General features: G+C 47.4%; 1 protein-coding gene across 1 annotated transcript in view; it reads left to right on the top strand.

Annotated features, from left to right (window-relative positions):
• The window catches only part of LOC140193231 (sarcoplasmic/endoplasmic reticulum calcium ATPase 1-like), a 199933-nt gene extending 189727 nt beyond the window's left edge, over positions 1-10206 (top strand). Inside the window, exon 21 of the mRNA XM_072250625.1 lies at positions 4173-10206. Coding sequence (XP_072106726.1) covers positions 4173-4219 — 47 coding nt within the window. The 3' untranslated portion in view covers positions 4220-10206. The remainder of the gene's footprint in view (positions 1-4172) is intronic.
• The last annotated feature ends 1890 nt before the right edge of the window (positions 10207-12096 follow it).

The following is a 12096-nucleotide window of genomic DNA, read 5'->3' as shown; positions in this document are numbered from 1 at the left end:
GGTTGTTCTCAAAATAGTCTTCTTCTAAAATTGGCGTTAACGGCTTCATTACTTCTCAAAAGCAGATGTGTTTTCAGTACGAGCTGCATTATCTCCCACAGCACAACTTCCTGTCCATTTCCTTTGCAGGCCTTTATCTGTATACAAGAAATTCCGTGAGCTTCCCCCTCTGACGGGCTCGCAATCCCCACTGACAGAACCAGACCCTGCAAGTTTAGCTGCCTGGATCGCCGTTGCTCCTCTCAACTGTTTGTACAACCCACACCACCCCCAACACCAGACCCCACCCCAGCCGCTGTCGAACTGCACTGGCTGTGGACTGGTGAGCTTCCCCAGCTAGGCCTGACTGCCATTTGAAGCAGCCAATGAGACAGTTACAGCTCCTACAAAGCTACAAGTAAATACTGTGGCCCAGTGTCCCCATGTTGTGTGGAACAGGAAGTGATCACTAAATCACTAGTTGAGTGTTGAAGAGTTCACCTGATCCGCTCTTTAAGTGTTCTGGCCTTTTGATCGAGCTGTCCAGTTTGCTCACACTACACCACCCTGTTCACTCTCCCGTCCTGTCCTTTATCCCTGTGACTGTCCCTGGTGACCTTCCTGTGGAGCCCATTCCCTTCAAGTAGCTCAGGGCAGTGGAACCTAGGTCCTATACCATTGAGGTTGCAGTGTAAACCCACGATGACCTTGCCTGAACGTACTGGCTACTTCCCCACCCTCCTGTGCCCAGCTCTCTCTGGGACAGGGGCTCAGATGACAACAGACCTGTCGTGTATCTGCACCGAAATGAGAGCCAGGACCCCTGCCGGGAATGGGAGACGTGGTTTCTGGGATCCAAGGTCGTATACATGCAGACAAACAGTGCTGGACAGAAGCAGGCGTTGAACCCCACTCACCCTGCTCCCGGAGGGGCTGCCTTCACCATCCTGTCTCTCCACTTCAGCCACCGTGCCACACGATTTCCGGGCAGATCCCTGGCCACTGGCCTGTGTTGTGCCAGTCCAGGAAGTCTGCTACTCACACAGCACCCCGGAGATAGATTCGGCAGGGATTCCCACTCACCTCGGCACCACCAGTCTCAGGTGGTCACTCGTAAATCCTGAAAGGACGCCAGGCCCAGTGATGGAGGGAGCTCACAGCGTACGGAGGCCTTCAGGGAGACTGAGAGAGGGTGAGGAGGGTTGGAGAGGAGGATGAGAGGGTGAAGGGAGGCAGGGCTTCAACTTAACAAGACCAGTGCCACAGTAATGCCACAAGTTCAGGGGCTGGTGGTGTGGAGGCTGCTGTTCCTTCAAATGAAACTGCACATGCTAGAAATCTGATAGAAAAACAGAAAGTTGCCAGAAACACCCAAAAGGTGAGGTCACCACTGACCAAGGGTCCCAGACTAAGTACGTTGACAGCTTCTCCTTCCAAAGATGCTGCCTGACGTGTTGAGTGTTTCCAGCATTTTCTATACAGATGTTCTCGTTCATCCCATATCCTGACATGTTAGTTGTGGGTTAACTTACCCCGGGTGTGTGGGTAAGGCAGAGAGTCTGGTGGGGTGTAGGGAGAATGAAATGCAATCAGTGTAGGGTTGGTGTAAATGGGTGGTTGAGGGTTAGCTAAAGGGCTGATCTCTGTGGCACTGTGTCTGTGCTGTGGAAAGTCCAGTCCTCAGCATGGTGTCTGCAGTCTGTGTGGCTGTTGCTGGAAACATCTCCCTGCTGTCCTCACCCTGTTGAACTTTGGAACCCCTCTCAAGAACTTGTCATATACCATCATTCCAGACGGTTTCCTCCTATTCCCTGACTATAGTCCTTCTGTTTCCATGGGAACCTGGGGATTAAGGAGTCGCACACCATTTCCTGGAAGTTCAACGGCATAATGCTGGTTATTTCTCAACATGTGCTATAACTGAACTTCCTGGAGTGAAAAGCCCAAAGTAGATTTTATTATCAAAGTACATATATGTCACCATATGCAGCCCTTAGATGCGTTTTCTTGTGGGCATACTCAATAAATCTATAGAACAGAAACTATAACAGAATCAATGAAGGACCGCCCAGCTAGGGTGTTCAACCAGAGTGCAGAAGACAACAAGTCGTGCAGAGGCAGATAATAAGTAAATAAGCAATTAATATCGAGAACAAGAGATGAGGAGTCCTTGAAAATGAGCCCATAGGTTGTAGGTACAGTTCAGTGATGGGGCAAGTGAAGTTGAGTGAAGTCATCTGCTTGTATTCAAGAGTCTGATGGTTGACGGGTAATAACTGTTCTTAGACCTGCTAGTGTGAGTCCTGATGGCAGCAGCAAGAAGAGAGCATTTTCTGGGTGGTGGGAAATCCCTGATGATGGATGGTGCTTTCTTACGACAGCGTGCTCAATAGTTGTGAGGGCTTTACTGGGCCGAATCCACCACTTTTTGAAGGGTTTCCTGTTCAAGGGCATTGATGTTTCCTTACCATGCTGTGATGTAGCCGGTCAATATATTCTCCACTACACACCTATAGAAGTTTCCCAAAGTTTTAGATGTCGTGCCGAATCTTTGCAAACTCCTAAGGAAGTAGAGACACTGTCATGCTTTCTTCATAATTGCACTTGCATGCTGGGCCCAGGACTGTCCTCTGACATAGTAACACGTAAGGATTTAAACATGCTGACCCTCTCCTCCTCTGATCATCTGATGAGGACTGGCTTTTGGACCTCTGGTTTCCTTCTCCTGAAGTCTATAATCAGTTCCTTGGTCTTGCTGACATCGAGTGAGAGGTTGTTGCTATGGCACCACTCAGTAAGCTTTTCAATCTCCCTCCTGTATGCTAAACATGGCACCTTCACCCTGTGGGCATTTCCAGCTTTGATTCTTCCTTGTCACGTCACGACTCTTGCAGCAGGAGTGCCCGAAATGGCCATGGGTGTCATGGACACGTTGGGATGGTATTGTCCAGGGGACCTTCCAGAAGGCAGTGTGACTTAACAGTCTAAACACCAAGGCAGAAAGCTGCACCTGGCTAAAATTTCACCTGCCTCTTTGTCACCACCAGCTCTCTCCATAGGGCCGGTAACAAGAATGAGTGGACCAGAACCTCCAGACATGGCCAAGGAAAACTATAACTGTTTCATCAGCGACACCTTTAATCTTAAAAGGATCTGGCCATGAGAAGGTGGGAGACCATCCTTCTGAGAGGAGTACCCAGGGGTTCAGGGCAAGAGAGAGGAATCGTAGCTGGCGGCATTTAAGCAGATGTGGAGCATTATAACAGGGTAACAGAAATGCTGGGTAACTTCAGAAAGGCCCAGAGCGCAAAATGTTGCAATTATTACCCAGAACTGGAGGGACAGGATGGTTAAACCGAAGAAAAAGTTGATGTAGAAGGAAGGGTTTAGCCCAACAGATGTAGAAGGAGTGGAGACATTAAGGGTATAAGTAAGGTGGATGTCAGCTGCTACTTCAAAATTAATCCTTCATCAAGGACACGGGGCCACAGATGGAGACTGGTTAAGGGAAAATTTCAGACTAACATCAGGAAGCATTTCTTTACACAACAAGTTGTGAAACATGGAACAAACTGGCTATTTGTGTAGTGAGAATAGTACCTTAGAGACTTTCCAATCTAAACTCAATAGTTATTTCAACACACTATGTGAACAGGAATTTGGCAAGCTTTGTTGAGCTGAATGGCTTTTCTTGTCAAATACCAGAGTCTTGCCAGAGATCAATGTTTCATCATCTCCCTTTACCCTGGCTCTACTGTTCCTTGACTTTCGTCCCTGGTGAGGGAGCAATCTGCATGCTGCTGTTCAGTGTTGATTAGGGTAAATGAATTGGTAGGGGATGATTCCTACTGGAAATGATGGTGAGGCCTATAACCAGTGGATAGTCTTGTGGATAATAAAGTAAGCCATTGAAAGTTGTATTGAAAAGCAGTGCTGCTCTGCCCTAAGGTTTCAGACCCCTAGCTGCTCCAAAAGACAGCAGGACTGGAAGTCACAAGGTGGGTTACTCTGAGAAGCGCCAAGTTGAATTTCTGAAGTGTTTGGAAATGGAGTTTATTTCAGTTCATGGCAGGTAAAGGCAAATAACAATCACACAACACTGTCTAAAGCCTTTTAGGGTGGGTTCATTCCTTGAATGAAAATTCTAGCAGATGGCAGGATCTCTCTAACGCTCCATCTCTTTGCTTCCTCAGAAGAAGAAGAGACCAAGTACAGGAAGAGCAGGCACCTGAAGTTCTAGGAGATGGTCGGCAATTCCCACTCCCGGAGAGTCATACACGTGATGTCCACATGCTCCAACACATGTTTGTTCTCTGTCAAGAGTGTGTGGCCAAACATCTTGTGTTTTCCAGTTGTAGATTTCCCTGTATACTCTAGTGCAATAACTGGACGCCTGGCTTGTCAGAAATATGAGTGTGTGTGTGACAGTAAAGTGTCAATCGGACATGTAACAGGTCTTTAGTGTTTGGTAGTATGGTGTGGTGATTTGTTTAGTGGTTCCTGCTGGCTGTATGCCTTCCTCCTCCTCCTACTAATCATCAAAACATTGGAATCTCCCCTTAAGCTTCCACAAAGAACAGAATCCATGTGTTTAGAGGAAACACAAAAGGCACTCGATTAACTTTGGTTTGTTGCTTGTGGAAATTAGGATGATGCCTCTTCCAGAGAGTTGAAGGGGCAGAAAATTCAGACATAACAAATCCGCCTCTTGTTGACTGAGGCTGTCCTTCCTTGAGTGAAAGGTAACAAATGCTACAAAATAAAAAAAGTATCGCAAGAGCTAGAAATCCGAATTGAAACAGTCGCTGCGGAGCACGAAACAGTGAATGTATCAGGTCATCAGAATTGTAAAGGTCAGGAAGTTCGACAGGGCCAGCAGGTTCTTAATGGAGTCAGAATGTGCCCAGATTTCAGCATCACTTGGATATTGAACAGTCCCTCGTTAAGCGAATCTGTAAAATATATACACTCCTATTATGTGCAAGAACTTGGGAGGTTGAATCACCATGACGGTAAAAACAAGTTCAGGAGCATTTAAGATGTTACCATTTTCTGATGTCATTGATAATCTAAAGGTGCGTTTGCTCAGCACCTGTATCCGTTAACGTAGAATGAATACAAGTGGGATTTCCATCAATACAAGACGCTGTACACCCTTTCACTGCCACGTATATAGAATTACATCACAGCAGAAGGAAGACTGTAACAATCTCCCCTGACTGAATGGATATTTTTGTGGTGTCTAACTAATATCTTGGTCCTCTCTCACTGTCCATTGTGAGTGGACCACCAGCCACACTAAGCACCAAGATACTACTGTACAATGCCTCAGGAACTAACAAACAAAGAGTTTCTACCCCTCACTCTACACAATTCACAACTTCCAATTGGGCATGAGACAGAAATTTTGGCGTCAAATGTAAAAATCACAGTTTACGTGTTCTAAATGAGCCACATACTGTTCACTAAACATTCCCTCCCCACTTCTGCCACACACTCACTCCCACTTTGATCCCGAAGGGCCAGGTGAAAAGTTCCAGTAGCTTGTTTACTGTTGACTGTGGGGTTGAGAGGCAGACCCTTGCCTGGGAAGCCCAAGAGACTACAGAAAGACGGGCACCTCTCCTCCACCACCCACTCTGTGATTTATGGGGTAACATCAGAAACAAGCATGGGCTGTTGTAACTGTAATGAAAATTACCTGTATTTAAAGGGTTTAAAAATGTTCTTTGATATGTTACAAATTATGATGATTTGGGTGGGTTGACCAGATATTGTCCTCAGTCTGTTGATTTTCCTTAACCTTTATCTCTTCGAATATAGTGTAGTGTGTAGAATGTGCATTGGGTGACTGTGGGAGGCTGAGGCTTGCTTTGCAGAAGGAATAGGAACAAAGGTACAATGGTTGATACTTTCACTGTGCAGTCCAGGACGTCAGGTCACGTTGCTGAGACCAAACACATCCAATCCCCATTTTGTCCAACTCAGCACTGGCCCACAGATCAATCCATTTCCTTTTTAAATAAAGCAAATCGAAGTGGCTTCACTGAAAAGTCTTAATGTAGTGTGGGATGTGAGCCTGAAGTGCAGGGTGTGAGACCGTAGCGTGTGACGTATTGTAGGATGTGAGACTGTAGTGTGGGTTGTGAGACTGTGAAGTGGGATGTAGTGTCGGACGTGAGACTGTAGTGCGGGGTGTGAGACCGTAGTGTGGGATGTAGTGTAGGATGTGAGACTGTAAAGTGGGATGTAGTGTGGGATGTGAGACTGTAATGTGGGGTGTGAGACTGTAGTGTGGGATGTGAGGCTGTAGTGTGTGATGTAGTGCTGGATGTGAGACTGTAGTGTGGGATGTAGTGCTGGATGTGAGACTGTCATGCTGAAAGGAAGATTTGCACCATCACTAACATTGTTATCATCTCTCATACCTCTGGGTCACTCACAAGCAGAGCAAGGCCTCATCTGACTCAAAATGTTCTCTTCATCCAATCTGCTCTGCCTTACAAAATTTCACAACAGCAATCTGACAGAAAACAGCAACAAATTCAGAAAATGCTGAAAATACTCAGCAAATCAGACAGTGTTGGACACAAGGACGGGCACTGATCTCAGCTCACAAGCCTGCTCCAGCCTTCACTAGGGTGATGACAGATTCGAGCTGAGCTTCCAAGCCCGGTGTCAGTTGCCGTCAATTGACCGGTGATTTACCTTGGCCTTGAAAATGTTCAAAACTCTGCCCCTGGCATTGCAAAGTCCTAAGGTTCCCAAATCTGTGAGGAAGAAATTCATCTTCAGTAGATGATTCCTTGTTCGGAGATGTTGCTCCCCACCTCGCTCCAGGTACCCTCACTGAGGGAAAGATTCCTTCAGCACCCACCACAGCAGACCCCTTCAGAATATATTTCAATGTGATCACTGCTCACTCTCCTAAACGCCACCGAGCTTTGTGCTTGATCTTTCTTCATGCCTGACATTGTGCTGACGATCTTCCTCCACTCTGCTACAGAGCAAGTCCAGTAAATCCTCTTCAACCGGGGAGACCAAAACCGCATACACCAGCTGTGGAGAGAGTGCAGAGTTAAATGTTTCATTTCAATGATCTTACATCGAAACTGTTGAGTGTTTCCAGCAGGCTCTGTTTATGGGTAGTTGTACCACGTTTAGCACCTAATCAAAGTCACTGAACCCGCAACAAGATGAAGGCCTTAGCTCAGTTTCCTGTTTCACCACACTCACTCAGAATCATTGTGTGAAACGTGTCCCTGTCTCTGGGTTTAGTCAGCAGGATCGGGGCTTGACCAGAATTAGCACCCTAGGTTCACCGTCTTGGCAAAGCAATTTCTAACATCAATAACTAGAAGGCACTACATTCACAACTGGACACCATCTCAGCCCTCTGATAATACTTCAGCATTCCTGACCTGTCTGCATGATGTTTATGTTCAATCGTTCAGTGTTTCAGCCCCAGCAACCTACACCTACTTCATGCTGTCTCACCGTGTGACAGTCTGCTGGGTCTGGTGGGTCGTGACGTCTCACCGTGTGACAGTCTGGTGGGTCGTGTTGTCTCACCGTGTGACAGTCTGGTGGGTCTGGTGAGTCGTGATGTCTCACCGTGTGACAGTCTGGTGGGTCTGGTGGGTCGTGATGTCTCACCGTGTGACAGTCTGGTGGGTCTGGTGGGTCGTGTTGTCTCACCGTGTGACAGTCTGGTGGGTCTGGTGAGTCGTGATGTCTCACCGTGTGACAGTCTGGTGGGTCTGTTGGGTCGTGATGTCTCACCGTGTGACAGTCTGGTGGGTCTGGTGGGTCGTGATGTCTCAACGTGTGACAGTCTGGTGGGTCTGTTGGGTCGTGATGTCTCAACGTGTGAGGGTCTAGTGGGTCTGGTGGGTCGTGATGTCTCACCGTGTGAGGGTCTGCTGGGTCGTGATGTCTCACTGTGTGAGGGTCTGGTGGGTCATGATGTCTCACCGTGTGATGGTCTGGTGGGTCTGTTGGGTCGTGATATCTCACCGTGTGACAGTCTGGTGGGTCGTGACGTCTCACCGTGTGAGGATCTGGTGGGTTGTGATGTCCAGTGTTGTCTAGTGCTGTCCAATGTTGTCCAGTGCTGTCTAGTGCTGTCCAGTGTTGCCCAGTGCTGTCCAGTGCTGTCCAATGTTGTCCAGTGCTGTCCAGTACTGTCCAGTGTTGCCCAGTGCTGTCCAGTGTTGTCCAGTGCTGTCCAATGTTGTCCAGTGCTGTCCGGTGTTGTCCAGTGCTGTCCAATGTTGTCCAGTGCTGTCCAGTGTTGTCCAGTGCTGTCCAATGTTGTCCAGTGCTGTCCAGTGTTGCAGAGACAGTAGTTGTGGTTATTCACATCCAGCAGAGTTCACACTGACACTTGCAGATTCGGAACATCAGAATCCAGGAGCAGCCGCTGCTTCGCAGGCGATGGGTGTGCGCACAACTGCCATCCAAGGCTGCTGGACATTGATTACCAGTACGTGCACAGAAGCCCAACAGGTAACATGCTGGCCTGAGCCATACCTGAGGCGATGTGACCGAGTACTGTGCCCTCAGAGGGTAAGGTTAAAGTTTGAAGAGACTGTACTCGTATGTAGTGAGTAGATATCAATGGGCCGCTGCATTGTATAGAAACAGGCAAGCACTCCAAGGCAGCTAGTGTTTGAAAATAAACCTGGCCAGCTCCTCCCCTGCACCGGCAGACTCCTGTCACCATCAGTAACCTGTTCAGGTTTTCACTCTGGACAGAGCTGATTCTGCCACTGGCTGGTGAAACTGAGAGTGAGCCCAGTGTTAGTCAGAGCTGCCGGCCCCTTGAACACTGGGTGGAGGCAGCTCCCGTGATCACAGCCCCAGCCCATAGCCTGGCACCTGTACCTTATCAACATACACAAAATACTGGGGGAGCTCAGCAGGTCAGGCAGCATCTGCGGAGGGAAATGAACTGTCGATGTTTCAGGCTGAGACCCCTCTTCGGGACATATCCAGTCCAAAGCCCAGACCAGGACCCACACTGTGAGTGGTCCTACCCCAGGGTGGGCAGCTTGGAAAAGTAAGTTTGGCAGACAGCACCATGCCCTGAGAGAAGTGACAAAGAGATGCTGTGGCTTCCACAGGAACTCACAGTGATGTATCAGCAGGTATGTTGAACATCAGTGGGGGAGAATGGGGGGGTGGGGGCTGAGTAAAACAGTGCCTGGGGAGCTCCCTTAACCCTCCTTCTCCACAGGTCTAATCACCACAGTCATAGGTCCATACCACAGTTATCCATTTAGTCCAGTCACTGCAGGAATGGCCACATACTTGCTTTTAGTACAATCAGAAGCAACCAGGAAACAAAGTGCATTGTTCTCCTTAATTGTGTGTGTGTGTGTGTGTGTGTGTGTGTCTGTCCATGTCCATCCACCTATGCATGGGTCACAAAGCCTCAGCTTGTTTCAAGTAGCCAGCAGTCTCTTACTTTTACCTCCCCACTCTCAGTGCTGGTGTAACCAAGGCTTCTCCAGAGAGCCAGGCCTGGCTTGATCATCTCCTTGTTGTGTGTCGATAATCATCATGGCACAAGTACACTCAACATTCTGCCCGAATGGAAGGTTGTATGACATGAGCTGATGCTGAGTTTTGGCAATGCTGTTGACTCAGAAGCCACTTCGCTCAACTCTCATAGCTCTTCCTGGCTTCATTTCTACCTGAGGTGCCCTTGTCCAGTTTGAGACACACTAAATAGAATCGCAGTATTCCCATTCAGTGAGGCTAGGACATTTCATTGTCCATCCAAAAGGAGAATATCGGGGTGGTCAATGCTTGGGACCCCAGGAGGAAGAGCATAATGGTGCATGCAATGTTGAAGTGGTCGGGAATCACCGTAAACTCTCCATGGGATTAGCACTGCCTGGAAGAATGCCAGCCTCGGCTCCAGTGACATGGAGTTGCAGAAGGGGGATCAGCACTGAGGAAGAACAAAATTTAGTGCTGAATTGACTTGGGGGGGGGGTCCTGATATGAAAGGTTGCACATTAGTCAAGGGAACTGTCCATCTTTAATATAAATGACTCTTTGCTCATTTCTGCTACAGGGTATTCTGTGCTCAGACTACTGTAAATAGCTCGGACTATGGGGACAATAAGAGTTTGATCTATTTATTGTACTATTCCACTTTGCAGCTGGATTTTGAAGTGATATTTTCTATACATAATAAAGTGACAATGCTGGATTTCACCACTTGTTCCCTATCTTTTTTCATAATTCACCCCAGTTATGTCTTCAGACTTTGTCTCAATACCTACCTGGGCAAAGGAGAATTCAAGGATGCTGCCTGAATTAGAGTGCATGATCTTTGAGCAAGCTAGGACTTTTTTCTTTGGAGCAAAGGAGAATTGGAGGTGACTTGATAGAAGCATATAATGGACAGCCATCGTCATGGCGGCCGTCCTCTGTGCGGGCAAAGTCTGAGTGCTGATCTTGAGGTTTTAGCTCTTCGAGACTTCAATGAAGAGAGGCTTCAGTCAGAGGAAACAAAAGAAAGAAAAGCTGTAGGTTAAGTTTGTTTCCCTTCCCTTCTATCTGCTCAGTTAGAGAAGCCAGGCAGGATAGTTGAAGGCTCCTCAAGTGGGATGTGGGAAAGCAGGGAGACCTCCAGTGTCCCTGACGACTACAACTGCCAGAAGTGCATCCAGCTGCAGCTTCTAACAATCTGCATTAAGGAGTTGGAGCTGGAACTGGATGAACTCCAGATCATTCAGGAGATTAAAGGGGTGATAGATAGAACGTAGAGAGAGGTAGTTACACCCAAGGTGCAGGGATAAATTATCGAACAGGACCTCCATGGTTGTGATCTCAAGTTTGCTACCTATGCCACATGCTGGAGAGGCCAGAATAGGAAAATTATAGAGTTCAATACGTGGCTAAGAAGTCGGTGTAGGAGGGACTTTCGGATCATTGGGCTCTCTCCAGGGAAGTTGGGACCTGTACAGAAGGAGCAGTTTTCACCTGAACTGGAGGGGGACTAATATCCTAGTGGGAAGGTTTGTTAATTCTGCATGGTGGGGCTTAAACTAGAGTTGCAGGGGGATGGGAACCAGAGTGCCAGAACAGTTAGTGGAGAGGTTATGGAGGCAAACGTTGGTAAGACCTCAAAGTAGGAATGAAAAGTTTGAGCATGGTGCGACTAGTGTCCTGAGCTGCGTGTATTTCAATGCAAGAAGTATCATAGGAAAGGTGGATAATAGTGCTGAAGTGGTAGCTGGTTCACAAACAGAGGCACTGTGTAGTGAGGAGAGGCTGTTGATGGGGCAAAATTACAGTCGACAGGATGAATTGCAAAGTAAAAGGCAGGCAAAATTAAAAAGGGTGAATACAGGACTGAAAGTGTTGCATCTGAATGCGTACAGCACACAGAATAAGGTTGGTAAACTTGTAGCAACGTTGCGGATTGGCAGGTATGACGTTGAAAACATAGCTGAAAAAAAATTATAGCTGGGAGCTTAATGTCCAATGTATCAAAAGGACAGGCAGGTAGGCAGAGGGAGCAACGTGCTCTGTTGGTAAAAAATTAAATGAAATCGTTAGAAAGAGATGACATAGGGTCGGAAGGTTTTCAGTAATTGCGGATAGAGCCAAGGAACTGCAAGAGTAAAAAGACTCTGATGGGAGTTATATACAGTACAGAGCCCCAAACAGTAGTAAGGATGTGGCCTACAAATTACGATGGGAGTTAGAAAATGCATGCCAAAAGAGCAATGTTGCAATAGCCATGGGGGATTTCAATATGTGGGTAGATTGGGAAAATCAGGTTGGTGCTGGATTCCAGGAGGGGGAATTTCTACAGTGCCTACGAGATCACTTTTTAGAGCTCCCTAGGGGTCAGCTATTCTGGATTGGGTGTTGTGCAATGAACCAGAATTGATTAGAGACTTTAAAGTAAAAGAACCCTTAAGGGCAAGTGATCATATTATGATTGAATTCACCCTGAAATTTGAGAAAGATAAGCTTAAGCCAGATGTCTCAGTATTACAGTGGAGTAAAGGTAATTACTGAGGCATGAGAGAGGGGTTGGCCAGAATTGATTGGAAAAGAATACTGGCAGGGATGACAGCAGGGCAGCAAGGC

This window comes from Mobula birostris, unplaced genomic scaffold, assembly GCF_030028105.1.
Source record: "Mobula birostris isolate sMobBir1 unplaced genomic scaffold, sMobBir1.hap1 scaffold_460, whole genome shotgun sequence".
In the NCBI taxonomy this organism is placed as follows: Eukaryota; Metazoa; Chordata; class Chondrichthyes; order Myliobatiformes; family Myliobatidae; genus Mobula; species Mobula birostris.
This window is presented reverse-complemented; position numbering and strand designations above follow the sequence as displayed.